The following is a 19973-nucleotide window of genomic DNA, read 5'->3' on the forward strand; positions in this document are numbered from 1 at the left end:
GAAATAATAGGCGGAACTGTTGACACGGTGCAGAGTTGCTCAACTGGGAGACAACCCATCGCTCTGCAAAAGCCTTTTCTAGAAAGCAGCTGGAAGCGGCTTGTCAACTTTTTCAAAAGACACGGAAGTGCTTTGGCTTCTGCCGCTCCTTACGTTCACAGCGGAGAGCAAGCAGTTCGATTCTCAGCCAAGGCTATACTTAGTTCCACCACCGTCGCCGTTTTCGCAGATCAGAAACTCCAGCTGCTTCCCTGCACAACACCAACCAAACCTACAAATCCTCCTAACTTAACATGCCCTAGAAAGTTGAGAAGTTGCACAGCTATATAAAAAAAATATTGTCCTTTTGGGGGGGGGGCGGCGGCAAAGGAATTATACAGGCGGTCCTCAAACTTACCATTGCAATGAAGCCCCAGGTTTCTGTTGTTAAGTGAGTTCTGTCCCATTTTACCACCTGTTAGTGCCGCTAACTCTATAACAAAGTGTTCCTTTCTGGCAGTTAAATAAATCCGCTCCGTTCTCAACCTTCAGCCATTCTGACATTAATTCAAAGTGCCATTACCAAAGACTGCACTTTATTTAAAAAAAAAAATTAGAGATACATAAGAGCATTTACAAAGGATTTTTTTTTTAAAAAAAAAATCAGGCTGTAAACTCAAATCTACGAAGAGGTTTTTTTCCTTCCATGGCTAATTGCAACCAGCGCATTGTTGGGTCTTCCCAGCACCAGTGGGGGCAAAACCTCTTTTTTTATTTTTCGGATCAGCACATCCAAAATAACTCTTCCCTTAGCAGCAATCCAAGCACATCCCTGTTTGAGGTGCCTGGTATATACGAAGAGTTCATTTCAAGACAGACATTCCATTAAAAAAAGGAAAGGAAAGGAAAAAGGAAAACCAACTTTCAAATCTGGTCAGTTTCTTCCATAAAAATACATAAAATATTTTTTCCTCCCCTTCCCCATTCTAGCATTCATCGGGAGTCATTGGCAGCATCGGGCAAAAATAATAATAATAATGCAGAATTGTGAAAATAAAAACACAGAACAAGGGAGTTGTGTGTTTTAAAAAAAGCAGCCGATCAGGAGAAGGAGCAGCTTCCGTAGCAGCTTTAGCTATTTTGAGGTCCGAGAGAGTTTCTTGCTGCTCTGAGGTGGGGTGAGGACACCTGTGGGCAAAGGCGAACGCCTGTTTTTCTCAGCTAACATAGCTTGTTTGGCTCGAGCTTTGTCCTGGAAAAGAAGAATGCCAAAAGGGAACCATTGTTACTCACCCATTCAAATGCACCGAATGGATTGTACAGCTATGAGATTTGCAAAGCAGATATATATACAAATCAGAGGTGGGTTCCTACCAATTCGCACCTATTCAGTAGAACCGGTTCGTCAAATCTACCGAACCGGTTAGAAGAGGTTCCACCAGTGGACCCGGAAAGCAGGCCACACCTACAGAAGAGGTTCCAAAAATTTTTGAAACCCACCACTGGTCCTTCGATATGATTATTCTACACTATCATGCTCATATTTATAAAACTCAGTGCCTCTGTGAAAGGTAAGGATGACTACTGCGTTTGTGGTGCAATCAGAACATTGCGTGTGTTGAAGTTGTTTTAACGCAAACCAACGATGCCTTTTAAAAAACAAGTTTACATCATATTCTTATGCATGCCAGTGCTGTGTGTGAGGTAATTTAAGGTGGTTCTGACAAGTGTCGTCGGCATCTTCATATCCGGTTACATGGGCGGCAAGCCACTCCCATCCGGTCACATGGGTGGCAAGCCACTCCCACAAAGGAGGCCACACCCACAGAGTAGATTCAAACAATTTTTGAAACCCACCACTGATACAAATGAAAAGGTAGCCCCAAAGGAGCTTTGCTTTTTCAAGAGGCACCTGGACTTCCTTATTTTTTCCTTGACAACATTTCGCTTCTCATCCAAGCAGCTTACAAAAGCAGTAACTGTGAGAGGGATCTTGGTGGACAACCAATTAAATATGAATCAACCATGTGGCGGCCAAAAAAAGCCAACGCAATCCTAAATTGCATTAACAGAGGGATACACTCAAGATCAGGTGAGGTACTGATACCACTCTAGAAAGCCTTAGTAAGACCACACCTAGAATATTGCATCTAGTTTTGGTCACCACTAGGGGTGGGTCCCTGCCAGTTCTAACCTCTTCTATAGAAGAGGTTCCACAAATCTTCCATGCCGTTTAGAACCGGTTCATGCTCCCTCACCCCGCCCATCCGCCCATCATCAAGATGAAGAGCGAGAGGAGGAATTCTGGGAGTTTAAGTCCACAAGTCTTAAAGCTGTCAAGTTTGAGCACCCTTGGGTTTTTTTTCTAAAGTGTTAGGGGTGCAAGGGTCTTGTAACTTGACAGATTTAAGACTTGCACACTTCAATGCCAGAGTTCCTGAGCCAACATGACTGGAGGAGGAATTCTGGGAGATGAAGTCCACAAGTCTTAAAGCTGTCAAGTGTGAACACCCCTGGGTTTTTTTTCTAAAGGGTTAGGGGTGCAAGGGTCTTGTAACTTGACAGATTTAAGACTTGCATGCTTCAAATGCCAGAGTTTCTGAGCCAACATTTTGGTTGCTAAGCAAGAGCATTGTTAAGTGAGTTTCCCCACATTTTACAAGTTGGCCACACCCACCCAGTCACATGGCTGGCAAGCCACTCCCACCCAGTCACATGGCCGGCAAGCCACACCCACCCGGTCACATGGCCGGCAAGCCACTCCCACAAAGCAGGCCACACCTACAGAAGGGCTTCTAAAAAATTTTGAAACCCACCACTGGTCACCACACTTTAAAAATACGTTGGGACTCTAGAGAGTGCAGACAAGAGCAGCTAAGATTATTAGGGACTAAAGCATACGATGAACGGATATAGGAACTGGGCATTGGCCAGTGTGGTGAAGAGAAGCACCAGAGGAGACATGATAGCAATCTTCCAATATTTGAGGGGCTACAACAAGGAGGAGGGGGCAACCTATTTTCCAAAGCAGCTGAAGGCCAGACAAGGAACAATGGATGGAAACTGAACAAGGAGACACTCACTAGCAAAAGTGCATAAAGTACATTATGGCTTAGTGTGCTGTACATTGGAAATACACTATTGCTCCATTAGGGATAAAGTTGCAAATAGAAACGGCAATTTAGATACAGGTAGTCCTCAACTTACGATCACAACTGGGACCGGAATTTTTTGTTGCTAGACGAAGCACTTTGTTAAGTGAGTTGACCCTGATTTTATCCCCTTTTTACTATGGTCATTAAGAGAATCACTAGTCATTAGGGGAATCATGCAATCATTAAGTGAATCCGGCTTCCACCCATTGACACTGCTTTTCAAAAGCCCACTGAGCTCAGAAATAGCAACCCTTGGACACTGCAACTTATCCGTGCTGGTTCCAAGCTCCTAAATTTTGATCATGTGATCGTGGGGATGCTGTGGAGTGGTGCAGTGGCCTAGAGGTGGAGCTCTCGCCTCACAATCAGGAGGCAATGAGTTCGATCCTAGGTAGAGGCAGGTATTTCTTTCTTTGGGCACAATGAGAATATATCTGCTGAACAAAACTCCGCACTGGCAACGGGTAGAGCATCCGGCCAGTAAACACTTTGCTAGCTCCATTCAGTTGCCCAGACTCCACCTCGCAAGGCATTATAGGGTCATTAAAAAGATGATGATGATTGTGGGATGCTGTGATGGTTTTAAGTGCGAGTACCAGTTGTAAGCCTCATTGTAACTTCCAACAGTGGCTAAATAAACAGTGAATAAGTAAAGGACTACCAGTAATTAACAAGGTTAACAACCTTTTCTGGTTACTTGTTAACTTACCAGCAAGTCGAAGGTGTTTATGTGCGTTTGTATATTGTGCAAATCTTCAGCAGGGACTCCTCTAAAGTGCTTCAGCACCGAACTCCCAACTTCCTTGATAGCCATTGCAAAGGGGACCATCCATTTCACACACTCCTCAATGTCGCTCAGTTCGTATCCTGGAAAAACAACAAAACCAGAGACAAAATTCCTGCATCTTCTATACTGCTTTTACTTCCCAGTCTTGAATGTACATCATCTTAACACGACGCCTTACCCGAAACCCGCTGCATCAACTCGCGAGAGGAGAAATGATACAACGCCGAAGCAGCCAGGACACCATACGTGTACTCCAAGCAGCCCACATCAAGGACACACAGGTCCAAGAGCTGAGAAAAGAAGAACGTCAGAGATCAGAAGACCTGTTGTGGCCCGCCAGCAGAGCTGGCAGCAGATTTGGACACTAAGGAGGTCGGGGAGGAACATGGGCCAGTCCTGGAGTCTGGGGAAGGCTCTGATGAGGGTTCTGCATCGGAGGCAGAGAGGGGGCCAGGGTCGTATGCCAGTTATCAGCTGCCTTCAGAGTCAGACATCAGTGAGGCAGACGAACAGCTGGAGCCTGTTCCCAGCGTGCAATCATTAAGTGAATCCGGCTTCCACCCATTGACACTGCTTTTCAGAAGCCCACTGAGGTCAGAAATAGCAACCCTTGGACACTGCAACTATCTGTGCTGGTTCCAAGCTCCTAAATTTTGATCACGTGATCGTGGGGATGCTGTGGAGTGGTGCCGTGGCCTAGAGGTGGAGCTCTCGCCTCACAATCAGGAGGCAATGAGTTCGATCCTAGGTAGAGGCTGCCAGACGAAAGGAACAGCTAAGGAACAGGGGTTGACTTAGGAGTAAGACCACAGGGGGACAATGAATGGCCCCTCCCAGAGGAAATAAAAGAGGAGCAAAAGGGGAGTGGAGTTTGCAGGAGACAGTTAGTTCGCTTAATTGACTTGTGACTCTCTGAGACTCCTTGCCAAGTTTTGCAGATATCGTCCTGGCAGCTTTCCAAGCCAGATAAGGTCTGTGACTCTAAATCCTCCCTGGAAAGATTTTGCTGGATGTGAATGAGAAGAATTCACAGTCAATTAATAAAAGAGGAGTCTGCTTCATACTCTTGGGAAGCCTCAGTCAGAACAAGACCATTTTCAGGCTGAGAGAGGAAAAGGTTTTGCAGTAGGTTCTATCGTTACCTCTGCAACTTGCACGAATATCTCTTGAGAATACTGGGGCAGCAACATTTCACAAATCTCATTTAGATATGCAACCTGCATGTATATATTTAGCCAGGACACGGTCGTCAGGGGACTCAGATTCCAATTCAGCGCCTGGAGGAAGGAAAGAAAAAATGGGAAAAGGTGGACATACTCTTTATCAGGAGTGTCAAACTCGATTTCATTGAGGGCTGCATCAGGATTGTGTTTGAACTAGGGGGGCTGGGGTGGGCGTGGCCACCTTGGTGTCACTTGTGTTGGGGGGCCTGTAGTGGCCGGAGTGCTCTGCCAGAGAAAATAGGCTCCCAAGCTCCATTTTCTGCTAGAACGGCCTCCTCAGTGGTGGGTTTCAAAATTTTTTAGAACCTCTCCTGTAGGTGTGGCCTGCTTTGTGGGAGTGGCTTGCTGGCCATGTGACCGGGTGGGAGTGGCTTGCCAGCCATGTGACTGGGTGGGCATGGCCAACTTGTAAAATGTGGTGAAACTCACTTAACAACGCTCTTGCTTAGCAACCAAAATGTTGGCTCAGTAACTCTGGCATTGAAGCATGCAAGTCTTAAAGCTGTCAAGTTACAAGACCCTTGTACCCCTAACCCTTTAGAAAAAAAAAACCCAGGGGTGTTCAAACTTGGCAGCTTTAAGACTTGTGGACTTCAACTCCCAGAATTCCTCCTCCAGTCATGTTGCCTCAGGAACTCTGGCATTGAAGTGTGCAAGTCTTAAAGCTGTCAAGTTACAAGACCCTTGCACCCCTAACCCTTTAGGAAAAAACTCCCAGGGGTGTTCAAACTTGACAGCTTTAAGACTTGTGGACTTAAACTCCCAGAATTCCTCCTCTCGCTCTTCATCTTAATGATGTGCGGACGGGCGAGGGGAGGGAGCTGGAACCGGTTCTAAACGGCACTGTAGATTTGTTGAACCTCTTCTATAGAAGAGGTTAGAACTGGAAGGAACCCACCCCTGGGCCTCCTGCAACACACTGCCAGAGGAAACAGAGCTCTGGGCCACAGAATTGGGGCCTTTGAACTGGTGCTGGAGAAAACTCCTGCGAGTCCCTTGGACTGCAAGGCCATCCAACCAGTCAGTCGAAGAGGAGACCAACCCTGATTGCTCTTTAGAAGGCCACATCCCGAAGAGGAAACTCAAGTTCTTTGGCCACCTGATGAGAAGGAAGGACTCATTGGAGAAGAGTCTCATGCTGGGAAAGATGGAGGGCAAAAGAAAAAGGGGATGGCAGAGAATGAGGTGGCTGGATGGAGTCACCGAAGCAGTCGGTGTGAGCTTAAATGGACTCCAGAGGATGGAAGAGGACTGGAAGGCCCGGAGGAACGTTGTCCAAGGGGTCGCAATGGGTTGGACATGAGTTCACAACTAGCCACAAACAACAGTTGCTTTTTTTCATTGCTTTCAAAAGCACACAGAGTGTCCTACCAACCTTCATAATAATGAGTTCCATGCTAATAATGTCATCTTCTGTGCAAGCACCATCGGTGACATAGGCAAACTGATGAAGCTTTGGTGGGTAGATCTCCTGCAATAAGGAAGAGAATCAATATACTGGCTGTTCTGACCCCCCCTCCGTACGCCGAGGCACTCCAAGACAAGATTACTGCTAGACAATTTATTCATAGTAAATTAACACACCGACAAGATTTTGGCAGCACTCCAGACTTCCAAGATAAGAAATACACACGAGAGCTTCTCCAGCGTTGGTATATTAGTTGAATCCTGCAAACAACCTCCTCCCAAAGTCTCTCCTTATATACTCTCTTGGGAGGAGCCTAATTACAACCACCTGGGTCCAAGTATCTCTTGTATCTGCGTAGTTGCTGTCGTTGCTTATCTGCCCGCCTTTGCCTGGCGTCCGGGACCAACTCCCTTAGCTCCTCCCCACTGCTCCAAGGCCTGACGTCTTCACCACTACTCCAGGCCCTGACGTCATGAGCACACTCCCTTTGGCTTTCACCGCCTCCTGGTGACCCATCAGCCTCTCTGGTCCCTGCTCGGAGTCTGAACCCTGTCCAGGGTCCTCCACATCTTCCAGAACAGACTCATAGGGCTCCTCGCTATCGGAGTCTGTTTGCAGCTCCAACTGCTCCTGCTGGGCCACAACGCTGGCCCTATTCTGTTGTATGAAAAGGTGGCAAACTGGCAAAGCCAGGTGCTTATCTCACAGGGATTTACATTTTGGATAATAAAAACTAATTTGAACATGAAGGGGACTTTTTCTGAGCCTTCATCAACTGAAGCCAACCGTTAATGACAAATAACACAGAAGAGCAGCTTTATATAACCTGGATCTTGCCAGATATAAAAAACGTCTTAAGGCCAGCCAAGATAAATCATTTTTTGTTAAACAATCCATCAAACCAAAACAGCAACTGCTGTTTTTTTTTCCCCCTGCAGTTTCTTCAACTGGTTGCATTTTCTACCTTTTTCTTCTCCTTGGGGAATTCTGGGAGTGGATGCTGCCAGTTTAGGTCAGTTTGCCCGAACTGGTAGTTCTGATTCTGCGCAGTTCGGAGAACAGGCAAATTAGACTACTGGCTGGCCCCGCCCCTGCCTGTTTTTTGGGCCAAAAATCAGCCTGAAAACAGTCCCCAAAAACGGCCTGAAAATGACCCAGAAAATGGCCAACAAACAGGCAATTTTTTAGACCGTTTTCAGGCCATTTTTCCTGCCAAAATTGGCCTGGAAAATGGTCTGGAAACAGCCCCCCAAAAGGCCTGAAAACAGCCTGAAAAATGCCCCCAAAAACAGCTTACCCAGCTTCTCTTCCTCTTGCAGCCAGCTTTCCCAGTCTAGCTTGACTCCCTCCCTCCCTCTCCTTCCCCTCCCCCTCACACACACAGAGGTTGGATCTTTTTTCCTCCCCCCGCATTGGAGACCCCTGGATTCCCTCCCCCCAACCGTGCCTGTCCCATACATGTACCACCTGCACAAGTGACGTAGAGTTGGCCATGCCCACTCAGTCACGTAACACCCCTCCCCGCCAGCTTCCATCCCACCAGCAGAGAACAGGTTGTTAAAAAATTTGGAACCCACCACTGAAACCCACCCTCTTTAGCTTTGCCAATTTGAGAAATGGTGCCTTTACAGCTTGGCTCATGTACCGCAGAGCGAGATTTTACCTCCAATTTAGCAGCGATAAATAAAGACGTTATCCCAATCAGCTGAAGGAGCGTCTTAACAACATTCTGTTGTGTTGACATAAACCGATCGAAGAAATCCTGAGCCAAATAAAACGTCTCCCTGTGAAGCCTGTGGACCTCACAAACCTGCAACACAACAAATGAACAATGCTTTACATCAGCATGACTCTGCCCTTGTAAGAAATCCACATGGTTAAGAGATCGAATTAGATCTACATTTGCCTTCTCTGTAACACAAATGTATTCTTGCAACCCAACAGCTATTTTATTCTTTGCAGTAAATTTCCTTGCTTATCTTTTTTCAGAGCTCAATAAACACAGGTAGTCCTTGCTTAGCGACAATTGGAACCGGCAGCTCCACCACCCAGAATCACAGTCGTTAAGAGAAAAATCACACAACCGCAAATTGTGATACATATTTTTTTTACTGTGTTTGTTTCTCTGTTAATTCTGCTTGATGCAAATGGTGGGATGCAAATAGTGACCACGGGATCCTGCGGCAGTCATCCATGTAAGGATTGAACACAAAGTGGTAACTGTGAGTGGTTGCTAAACGAGGCAGTCAGTAACTGTAGGCTAGCTGTATTGCAACATTTTGTGGGTGCTGAAATAACATGAACCGTATCGTGCTACACTAAGGTGTTCCCCGTCCCATAAGGTGGCTGCAGGAGTCCAGAATGTAACATAAGATTTGTTCTTGGAGAAAGAATACATTTTGGTGGGTTTTTTGCAATGGCAGTGAGACCATCAAGAATCTTATTCCAACTTGTTATTTCCTTTTGCAACCAACCATGAGATCAGGGTTCCTCAAAATGGCCCATATTGGACCCTAAGTTTAATGGGACTATCCAAGGAATTGAGAATCAATAAATAATGGAAGGTCAATTGAGGTCAATTAATCTTTTGGGGCTTCTGAGAACTCCACACCAGCTACAAGTCCTGAAGGTAAGGTTCTTGGCTAGTGGTCACTCAGTTACCCAGAGTTGGAAATGTCAGACAAAGATAAGTTACGGCATTTAATTAACAGACAGACAGGTCCTTGGCAGCAAACCGGCACAGACAAGCTTGGGCAGCAATCCAGCACAGATAAGCCGTGGCAGCAATCCAGCCTGCCAAGCTCACAATAATGTTCTCTGATATTAGTTCCTGCGTTGACTTCTGCAAGAGGGGCATGTGCACAAGCAGTCCTTATTATAGTCTGGAGAGGAGCCTAATGACCACCAGCTGAGTGCAATTACCTCCTGTAACTGCGCAACTGTTCCTGATGCCTATTAGCTCTTCGGTGCCGGGCATCCGGGAACAACTCACTGCTGACCTCAGGCTCACACTCCCTTGTCTCCTCCCCACTCCCTTGTCTCCTCCCCACCAGGCGCCTCCTCTCTGCGCCCTGCTCGGAGTCGGAACCCTGTCCAGGGTCCTCCACATCCTCCAGAGCCGATTCATAGGACCCCTCGCTGTCGGAGTCTGGTGGCAGCTCCAACGACTCCTGCTGGGCCACAACAGGTGTCCAACTTTGCCATTTTAAGAATGGGACACTTCAACTCTCAGATCCCCATGGCTTGTAGGTTGAATTATTGGTGTTGAAGTCCGCAGGTCTTAAAAATTGTCAAAGTGAACATGCCTGATTTATAGTGTTACTAGTTGATAACCAGGAGCTGCCCGGGTATTTATTTATAAGGGGAAAAATGTCCAGAACAAGTGTAATTTCCAATGTTGGATTTTTCCCCTTACCAGAGGGAGCCCCCTTGTGGAGTACTGTGAAACCGTTACCATGGCAACTCCACTGCGCTGTACAGTAGAAGCCATTTTACAGCAGTACAGTAGAAGCCATTTTAAGGCACAACAGGCTGTATCTTAACAGAACACACAACCCGAGGGGCGTTAGGGGTGTCTTACCCCCACAGTTTTTCTCTCCAAAGAGTAAGTCATCTGTGTATCAAGTTTGGTTGAAATTGTTCAAGGCGTTCCAGAGTTATGCTGGAACATGCAGACACACAGCCATTTTTATAGAAGAAAAAGAAAGAGGAGGAGGAAGAAAGAAAGATTAGTTTCATATAAGAAATGTTGTGGATCAATGAACAACCTCAAAAGGTTGATCAGCTAAAGGGTTTGATTAGATGCACTTTTCAAACCAAGGGGAACTAAATAAGGTAGCAAACCCCACAGATAGAATTATACGGCGGGAATGACAGACCTTGAAAATAGCTCAAAATAGATAATCAAATCAGTCTTGTATGTTTGCATGAAAAAAAACCATGTCTCACCTCCATCAGCCAATCTAGGAGAATCACTCGCATTTTAGGTTCCAAGAGTGGATGCTTTTCCATATAAAGTTTATCTCTTGCGTACTTCTGTTCCTTATTGAGCATGTTTTGCCATAGTTCATCTCTATTTGCCCAACTAACAAAAAGAAAGAACAGAGCTGGATTAAATTTCCCACCCTTTCTGAATCTCCCCTTCAGCATCTCATAGAAATTTGAGACTGCAGCAGTGGTGAGATTCAATTTTTTTTTATTAACGGTTCTGTGGGCATGGCTGGGTGGGCATGGCAGGGGAAGGATACTGCAAAATCTCCATCCCCCCCCCACTCCTGAGTGAAGGATATTGCAAAATCTCCATTCCCACCCCACTCTAGGGCCAGCCAGAAGTGGTATTTGCCGGTTCTCTGAACTACTCAAAATTTCCGCTACCGGTTCTCCAGAACCTACTGGAACCTGCTGAATTTCATCCCTGCTCTGCAGCTAATTGCTGAATGGAAGCACAATTTGCCATGGATTCTCAGAGGCAAACAAAGTTGGTTAACAAGTGACCAAGTACCACATTTTTCAGACTATAAGACGCACTGGAGTATAAGACGCACCAAGATTTTGAAGAGGTAAATTTTTTAAAAAAAGGTTTTGCACTCCTGCAAGCCTCCCAAACCCTCTGCACACCTCGTTTTTTGTGGGAGGCTTGTAGAGTGCTCCTGGGAGTTGGGGGGGAAAATGAGCAAAAAACGGCCCATTTTTCGCTCGTTTTTGCCCTCCCCAGCCCCGAGGAGCAGTTTGCAGGACTCCCAAACCCTCTGCACATCCATTTTTGGGAAGGGAACAGGGTTTCGGGAGGCCAAAAATGCTGTACTCCATCTATAAGATGCACCCAGATTTTCACTCTCTTTTTGGGGGGATAAAGGTACATCTTATACTCTGAAAAATACAGTAATTTAAAAGCTTAAGGTCCCCCAAGCCTCGTGACAATTTACTTCTGGCTTACTCTCGTAATGCCACCCCAAAATGAAAAGTAAAAATGCTCAGTTGCTCATTGCCTGAATTAAGCAGTTTAATAACTAACAAGAAAAAAAAACAGCTGATGCCAAAATGGTGAGAAACTTACCCCAAAACAGGCAAGGGTGTCTCCTTAGCCGAAACCAGCCTTTGATGCTTAGAAGCTGCAAAGTTTGCATTCTCCAGTTCTTCATCTTTCTCTGGTGTCGGGATCAGCAAGTGTGAATAAGGACACGCAGCATAATTTGACTATCGGGGGAAAAAAGCAACGGTAGAGAGAGTCAAAGTCCAAAGTTCCACGGAAGTTTACTGAACTACAGATTAATTTTCCAACAATTACAAGTTCCAACAGGTTTACAAGTTAAAAGATTGGGATTTACACCCCCCCCCCGCCCTCTTTACTCTGCAACTGCTTCTCCAAAATGATTGTTTGCAAGGGGGGGGGGGTTATTCCGCTTACGTTCCCATTGCAAAAACTTTGGTGACTTCAAGAATATAGTAAAGGGTCACCGAAGCAGCAGCTCATATAGTTAAGAGAACTTGCTACGCTGGAGTTGCTTCACCAGACAAAAAGATATTCTGCAGATGGAAAAGGGGACTTCTATTTTAGAATCTCATCTGTTTATTTCCCATCTGATGGCAAAACTCCGTTGTGATGGGAGAAAAATAAGATACAGAAGGATTCGGATAGGAAGAAAACATAGGAAAATCCCAAACTGCTACTCCTGATATTTTTTAAAGGTAAATAAACTTTTGAGAAAGTAAGAACGCAATCTCCCCTTCTCTCTCTTTTTTTAAAGATTGTTTTCATTCAATGCATAGACAAGCCAGACACAAAAGGACTGCTCTCCTTATAGCAATAGCAATAGACTTATATACCGCTTCATAGGGCTTTCAGCCCTCTCTAAGCGGTTTACAGAGAGTCAGCATATTGCCCCCAACAATCTGGGTCCTCATTTTACCCACCTCGGAAGGATGGAAGGCTGAGTCAACCCTGAGCCGGTGAGATTTGAACCGCTGACCTGCTGATCTAGCAGTAGCCTGCAGTGCTGCATTTAACCACTGCGCCACCTCGGCTCATCCTTGATACATGACAGCATCATTAAAAGGGCACATACTTGAAAGAAGCTGTGAAATAACGCACTGCAGCAAACATTCATTGGCAGTAATTGCCAAAGAACTCGGCGGCCCAAATAGCGCTAATTCTAAAATACATGTTCCTTATACATATATTGTACATATGTATAGATATATGACTCAGTGGCTAAGACATTAAGCTTGTCGATCAGAAAGGTCGGTGGTTCGAATCCCTAGTGCCACGTAATGGAGTGAGCTCCCATTACTTGTCCCAGCTTCTGCCAACCTAGCAGTTCGAAATCACATAAAAAATGCAAGTAGAAAAATAGGAACCACCTTTGGTGGGAAGGTAAGAGTGTTTGTGTGCCTTCGGCATTGAGTCATGCTGGCCACATGACCACAGAGACGTCTTCGGACAGCACTGGCTCTTTGCCTCTTTGGCATGGAAATGAGCACTGCCCCCTAGAGTCGGGAACGACTAGCACATATGTGCAAGGGGAACCTTTACCTTTACCTATAGATGCGTACATACATACTTATACATTGTCTTTTTTAAGGAATAGAGAAATGAGCCACTTCTGTTTCAGTACTGCAATATTGAGATACACAGCAACATGCAATACTAAGACACAAGTTGATTAGATCCACTGGAACGAGGATGCCTGTTTTAGGAGTAGCAAAATGGGCCAGATGGAAGAAAGAAACAGATGAAAGATATCTCACAATTTCTTTCCAAATACAATTAAATCTATATTACCTGATGCTGAACATCAGCAAGTGTTCTTTTCATTTGAGAAAGCTCAAGAGGTTAACATTTTAAAGGCTGATTGACAATTAGGCCAGTTTATTCTGATCAAAGTCAATCCTTAACCTAAACGTCATGCCAACCCAAATAATTATCAGATATAAGAAATTTTGTGGCGGACACAAAAATTGAACAAAACTATTATTTTGCAGATTTATGCACAGAAAAAGAATAAGGTTTCATGCCTAATGAAGTAACTTCCCATTCATGAAACCTTCGTCATAATTTGTCTGGCGATGTTGATGTTGAATGAATTTATAGGCCGCCCAATCCCGAAGGACTCCGGGCGGCTTACAACAATACATTTAAAAATAGAAGTTAGAAACACAGAAACATAGATTAAAAAGACCACAACATACACCCAGTCTAATTGAGGCTGGAACTCAATCGTGAGTTCAACAGCCCGGGGCCTGCTGGAATAGCCAGGTCTTAAAAGAGCCTTTCAGAAGGCCATGAGAGTGGGTAGGGTCCGGGTAGGGTCTCTGGGGGCAGTTTATTCCAGAGGGTCGGAGCGGCTACAGAGAAGGCCCTCCCCCGGGTAGTTGCCAGCTGACATTGTCTGGCTGACGGCACCCGGAGAAGGCCCTCCCTGTGCGATCTTATCAGTCGTTGGGAAGTCTGTGGCAGAAGACGGTCTCGCAGATATCCGGGTCCTAGGCCATGTAGGGCTTTAAAGGTGATAACCAGCACCTTGAATTGCGCCCGGAGACCAATGGGAAGCCAGTGCAGCTCGTGGAGGATAGGTGTGATGTGGGTGTACCTTGGTACACCCAATATCGCTCGCGCGGCTGCATTCTGGATTAGCATTCTGGGGATGTTAAGGTGCTAAAGTTACCTGACTTTCATTTGATTTCCTGTTGGTTGCGTTTATGCCGGAAGTATCTTCATCTGGATCTTGTAAAAACTGAAAGAAAAAGGTAATTCAGGATTAAGATTTGCAGTGTAAAAAATAGGGGAGATGTACTATTGAAATTAGATTTTATTCTACTTGACCTAAGTCTCTTCAGCTGACTTTGAAACACCACTTGTTATCATAGTTAAAAAGTACTTACTTCAATTGTTACTACTTTGGTATGCCTTGCCTCACTTCAGAGGATTTGCTACTTTCTCTTAAGTACAAAAACAAACTCAATGGCCTGCAGCAACCACATTAACTGTTAAGAAGTTAATGTTTCTAGACTGGAATCAAATCCTTCACAGAGTAGATCAACAGCGGAGATAGAAAACAGGCCCCCACTTCTATGGCAAGGAAAATGGATGCCAAGAGGAAAAACTTCCAATCTAACAGTTTTGTGTTATGTATGTAAAAGAGACACAGAAAGATTTCACCTCCAATCCCTGGTATCTCCAGAAATATTTAACCCTACTGATCAGTAAGATCTTCTACCCTCAAGTTACAGGAGAACCTACAGGTCCCCTCTCTCCCACCCTTCTTCTTTCTTCCTTCCTTCCTTCCTTCCTTCCTTCCTTCCTTCCTTCCTTCCTTCCCTCCCTCCCACCATGAATTTAGCATCCTTCTGGATAAAACAGAGCAGAACAAGGGAGATGAGAGGCCTGGTCTGGTGTTATTAAAAGGTAATGGTAAAGGTTCCCCTCGCGCATATGTGCTAGTCATTCCCAACTCTAGGGGGCGGTGCTCATCTCTGTTTTTAAGCCGAAGAGCCAGCGCTGTCCGAAGACGTCTCCGTGGTCATGTGGCCGGTATGACTAAACGCCAAGGGCACACGGAATGCTGTTACCTTCCCACCAAAGGGGGGTGTCCCTATTTTTCTACTTGCTTTCGAACTGCTAGGTTGGCAGAAGCTGGGACAAGTAACGAGCACTCACCCCGTGATGCAGTGCTAGGGATTTGAACGGCTGAACTGCCCACCTTTCTGATCGATGAGCTCAGCATCTTAGCCACTGAGCCACAGTGTCCCTTGATGCAGTATGGTTAGTGGCCAATCAATCCTTTTCTCTCTCCCTCTCTCTCTTTTTCTCTCCCTCCCTCCCGTTTCCATCAACCCTGCATCCTCCAGTTGTCTTGGATCATACCACCATCTTACTCCACTCAAGACAGCTACGTGCTTATTTTACAACAGAGAACAATCCCTTACAATTGGGTACTTACTACGACGACGTCCGCTTTTCTTTTGCGGGTTCGAACAACAAACTCAGGAGCACCATCCTTCTCGGTTTTCTCAAGTCCCTTGTCCTTGCAGTCACTACAAGAGACATTTGGATTACTGTGACACAATCGGCATGGGGCTGCCCTTGAAGAGCACTAAGAAGCTGCAGTTGTTCCACAATGTTGCAATAAGCAATCTTGGGCATTTTTCATAATGCCATTAACTTCTGCAAACTACATTGGTTCCCAGGTATAATTCAAGGTGCTGTCATCACTCGTAAAGTCCTCCATGGCATAAGGTAAAGGTTCCCCTCGCACATATGTGCTAGTCGTTCCCAACTCTAGGGGGGGGCAGTGCTCATCTCCGTTTCAAAGCCAAAGAGCCAGCGCTGTCCAAAATGTCTCCGTGGTCATGTGGCATGACTAAAAGCCGAAGGCACATGGAACACTGTTACCTTCCCAACGAAGGTGGTCCCTATTTTTCTACTTGCTCTTTTACATGCTTTTCGACTGCGAGGTTGGCAGAAGCTGGGACAAGTAACAGGAGCTCACTCCATTACGCAGCGCTAGGGATTCGAACCAAACTGCCAACCTTTCTGATCGACAAGCTCAGCATCTTAGCCATTGAGCCACCTGGTTTATTTATTTGTATTTGTATTTATTTGGTTTGTATGCCGCCCAATCTCGGAAGATTCTGGGCGGCTTACAGGTAAAAAAGGAAAGGGGAGGATATACAAGAATACAAACAACATTAACATTCATAACTTAAGATGGGGCTGGATAATCAACAGCCCCAGGCCTGCCGGAACAGCTAGGTCTTCGTCGTTTTGCGGAAGGCCGGAAGGGTAGTAAGGATCCGGATCTCAACGGGGAGATCGTTCCATAGGGCCGGAGCAGCTACAGAGAAGGCCCTCCCCCGGGGAGTTGGCAGCCGACACTGACCAGCTGATGGAATCTGGAGGAGGCCTAATCTGTGCGATCTAATAGGTCTCAGGGAGGTAATTGGCAGGAGGCGGTCTCTCAGTCATTTGTTTATAAATAAATAGACCTTACTTAATCATCTTCCTCTCAGCATAGTTAAGGTGCTAGCCTAGAAACTAGGAGATGGCGACTTCTAGTCCTAACTTATGTATGGAAGCTACAGGGGTGACTTTGGGACAATCACCAGGAGATGGTGAGTTCTAGCCCCACCTTAGTCGTAAAAGCCCGCTGGGTGACCTTGGGTCACCTTCTCAGCCTAACTCACCTCACAGGGTTGCTGTGGGGAAAATAGGAGGAGGAGAGATTATAAAGTAATCAAGGTGGGATAAAAGTGAAATAAAGCAAGGGAGGAGGAAAGGGAGGAGCCACACCTAACAATAAGCCGAATCTTCATTATTGAATTGGAGTCAGAAAATGTCTTTCTAATTTACTGAAGACAGCAAAGGGCCTAGTTTCAGAAACCAGGTTTCAGAAGGGTGGAGCATAGACAAATATGCAACTCACCTCTCACCAGGCATGGTGGTTTGGAGAAATCAAGATAAGGCCCAGCCAGAAACTGAAAGAGAGAAAGAAAAAGGTTGCAGATATTTTCTTCTTCTTCACTAAATCAGTTGTAAAAGTATTGCAAGCTATTAAAGCAACTTGATTTTTTAAAAGAAGGGAAGAAAAAAGAACAAATCATTCCTAGATGCAAAGCCTACATAGGGATTGCTTTTAAAAAAAAGGCCACTGAAGCATGGCCAGAGGGGGAAAAATTATTAGGAAAGGAAAGAAAAAAATATTGCTGGCCTAACTGGAGAAGCTCCACAACAGCAAAGAACTGAAAAGGAAAAAAAAACAAGGAAACTATTCAGAAACCGTGTATCTATATTTAAAATGTTACACTTATTCATATAGGTATTTTAAAAAATATATCAGCAAGCCCCAAGGACCATGTAAATTTAGGCATCCTCCAAAGTAATCAAAATCTCATAGGAACCATTAGGCACCCTGAATAAGCCCCTTCCCCCCCCAAAAAAAAGATGGCTTAGCCACAACTCTCCCAACATGTGTCCATGACTGATGGGGACAGGAAGCCCCCTCCCCAGCCTTCAAGGATATCATAGACATAATAAATGCAATGGTTATAAGGGGAGGGAAACTAGGACAGCCCCCTTCTCCTCTTTAAAAGATACCTTTGCAAACAACCCCAGAAACCCCTTCCCCCCAATATTGGCTCAGCCTCAACTCCCCCAACATGTGCCGGCACTAATGGTGTCTAGGAAGACTTCCCCCCCACCGCATTTAATCAAAACCATGTAACAGACAGAACAAATAAATGCAATGGTTATTGGGGGGGGGGGGTAGATAGGCCCTGCCATCCAACTTCCCCCTTCCTCTTTTTAAAGACATCTCTGCAAACACCCCAAGAAGCCCAAATATGGCTCAACCAACATGTGCCGTGACTGACGGTAGATAAGAAGCCCCCCTCCCACCAATTATTCAAGCATAATAAATTTAATACATAAATGCAAAAATTTAAGGGAGGGGATGGCTAGAGCAGGCTATCTGTCGTCCCCCCCTTCCCCTCTTTTAAAGATACCTCTGCAAACAGCTTCCAGAAGCCCCTTCTCCCCAAATATGGCTCAGTCAACATGTGCCCGCGACTGACGATAGATAGGAAGCCCCCTCCCCAATTTTTCAAACATAATAAATTTAATACATAAATGCAATAATTTAAGGGAGGGGATGGCTAGAGAAGGCTAACTGCCGTCCCCCCTTCCCCTCTTTTAAAGATACCTCTGCAAACAGCCCCAGAGAAGCCCCTTCCCCAAATTCGCAAGGAGGGAAGGAGGCCCCTTCTGGCTGCCGGCGCTGGCGTGCGCCCCTGAGGCGTTGGCGGGCTGGCGGGCGGGCGGAGAGGAAGGCGGGCTCGTCTGGGCCTGCGTTGGGCACCTCCTCGCAGCGCGGCTGGTCCCCTGCGCGGCTCGCAAGCGCGGCTTTTTGGCGCACAGGGCGGGCCCAGGCCCCGAGCGAGGGCATTTACGCAGCGCCCGCAGCCTGCGCGGGTCTCTCCAAGGGGATCCAGCCGCGCGCAACGACGCCTCTTCCTCCTCTCCGCGCCGGGGGTCCGGCAAGTGGGGGGCGGAGGGACCCCCATCCAGGTGAGCGCAGGGAACCGGCCAGCAGGGCTTCGGAGGGGGGGGGGGTGGAGGAGGCGGAGGGAACCCCCCGGGAGAGGCGGGGCTCCTGCGGAGGCGGGGCGCGGAGGACCCAGTGCGTAAAGTTCGGGCTGAGCGCGAATAAGCGGTGGAGACGGCAGCGGGGAGGATCCTCCCGCTTTGCCGAGCGCGCGTGGGAGCGAAGGAGGTGGGGGAATCCCCGAAGGTGGGTGGGAGGAAACTCGGTCCCCAGTTTGGGAGGGGGGATCCCATGGAAGAGAAAAAAGGGGGGCTGCCAAAGTGCATTCCTGGGCGCAGACTTTGGAGAGATCCCAAGCGCTCCCTTGCAAATCTCTGGTGGGCAACCTTAAACACTCAGTGCCATTTGGACCCGTCTCCCACAGAAAACACACACACACAAACAAACACACACACAGGGAGCCACAAAACTCTTTTTGACATCTAAAATGAAGATAGCACTGCATATATTATTATTGTTTTACCTTTATGCTATGCTGTGTGTGTGTGTGTATATATATATATAGTGTAATATAATATATATATATATAGTATATATATTATATACTATATACTATTATATATATTATATTATATATATATATAATATATATATATATATATATATATATATATATATATATATATATATATATATATATATATATAGTGTTGCCTTTATGAAATCAATGAACTGCTACAGAGAAAACAAGTGTTTATTTCTGCATGCAACAAAAACATTTTGAACTCGGAAGGGGGGGGAGATGAGTCGGAAACCTCAATAAATCGTGTGCTGGCATGTATTGCACATTGGCAGTTGTGACGCATATTTTGAGCGACTGGGAGCCACAGCAGAGGGATGAAAGCCACATGTGGCTCCCAGAGCTGCGGGTTGCAGACTCCTGAACTGGGCTTAGGAATTGCAACCCCCCCCCCCCCAGCCCATCTGCTGGCGGGAGGTGCCAGTCATCATGGCATCTCATTTTCCCAAAATAGACAAAGAGGCAGCTCCAGTTCCTTTTTCAGTGTTGGAACTAATTGTCCTCTGCATGTTTAAAAGGCTGCAGCTGGTATATATGTTACGAGACAGGTTTTTTCCCCTGGCCTGAATTAGTTTTAAAATTCAAATGTTTACTATACAGGCAATACGTGACTTATGAGCACAATTGAGCCCCAACTTTCTGTGATTAAGTGTGACATTTGTTAAGTGAGTGCTGTCCTCATGTTATGACCTTTCTTGCCCCAGTTGGTAAGTGAATCACTGCAGTCGATAAGTTAGTAGCCCAGTTGTTAAGCAAATGTAGCTTCCTCATTGACTTTGCTTGTCAAAAGGTCACAAAAGGTG

General features: G+C 46.0%; 2 protein-coding genes across 8 annotated transcripts in view; one reads left to right on the plus strand and one right to left on the minus strand.

Moving 5' to 3' along the window:
- Window positions 1–574: 574 nt before the first annotated feature.
- On the minus strand, window positions 575–18337 carry CCNE1 (cyclin E1). Of its 2 annotated transcripts, none has more exons than XM_032231047.1 (12): window positions 18249–18337; window positions 16974–17025; window positions 15492–15585; window positions 14217–14285; window positions 11609–11748; window positions 10501–10636; window positions 8216–8362; window positions 6520–6615; window positions 5064–5198; window positions 4100–4211; window positions 3844–4001; window positions 575–1231 (listed from the first exon to the last, which is right to left on the minus strand). In XM_032231047.1, exons 2-12 carry the CDS (start codon window positions 16985–16987, stop codon window positions 1115–1117), a joined length of 1218 nt encoding a protein of 405 aa, XP_032086938.1. In that variant the 5' UTR covers window positions 16988–17025; window positions 18249–18337; the 3' UTR covers window positions 575–1114. The 2 variants fall into 2 exon arrangements, with proteins under 2 accessions (XP_032086938.1, XP_032086939.1); XM_032231048.1 differs by lacking the exon at window positions 18249–18337 and adding an exon at window positions 18052–18205.
- A 187-nt stretch (window positions 18338–18524) lies between these two features.
- Window positions 18525–19973, plus strand: part of LOC116517875 (uncharacterized protein F13E9.13, mitochondrial-like) — a 28712-nt gene continuing 27263 nt past the window's right edge. For 2 of the 6 annotated variants that reach the window (XM_032231050.1, XM_032231053.1), the window contains exon 1: window positions 18728–18818. The gene's annotated coding sequence lies outside the window, so the exon portion shown is untranslated. Of the gene's footprint in view, window positions 18614–18727; window positions 18837–19973 lie in introns of those variants that run through there. The other 4 variants (XM_032231052.1, XM_032231049.1, XM_032231051.1 and 1 more) reach the window with 4 other exon arrangements.

The sequence above is a fragment of the Thamnophis elegans genome, chromosome 14, assembly GCF_009769535.1.
Source record: "Thamnophis elegans isolate rThaEle1 chromosome 14, rThaEle1.pri, whole genome shotgun sequence".
Taxonomy (NCBI): Eukaryota; Metazoa; Chordata; class Lepidosauria; order Squamata; family Colubridae; genus Thamnophis; species Thamnophis elegans.

What these genes read in the sequence shown, in the direction of transcription:
- CCNE1 (XM_032231047.1), bottom strand. An exon ending in TCCTAGATTGGCTGATGGAG is followed by an intron (nt 8,363 to 10,500) that starts GTGAGACATGGT and finishes GTTGTGTTGCAG; the next exon opens with GTTTGTGAGGTCCACAGGCT. An exon ending in TATTCGTGCAAGTTGCAGAG is followed by an intron (nt 4,212 to 5,063) that starts GTAACGATAGAA and finishes TTCTTTTCTCAG; the next exon opens with CTCTTGGACCTGTGTGTCCT.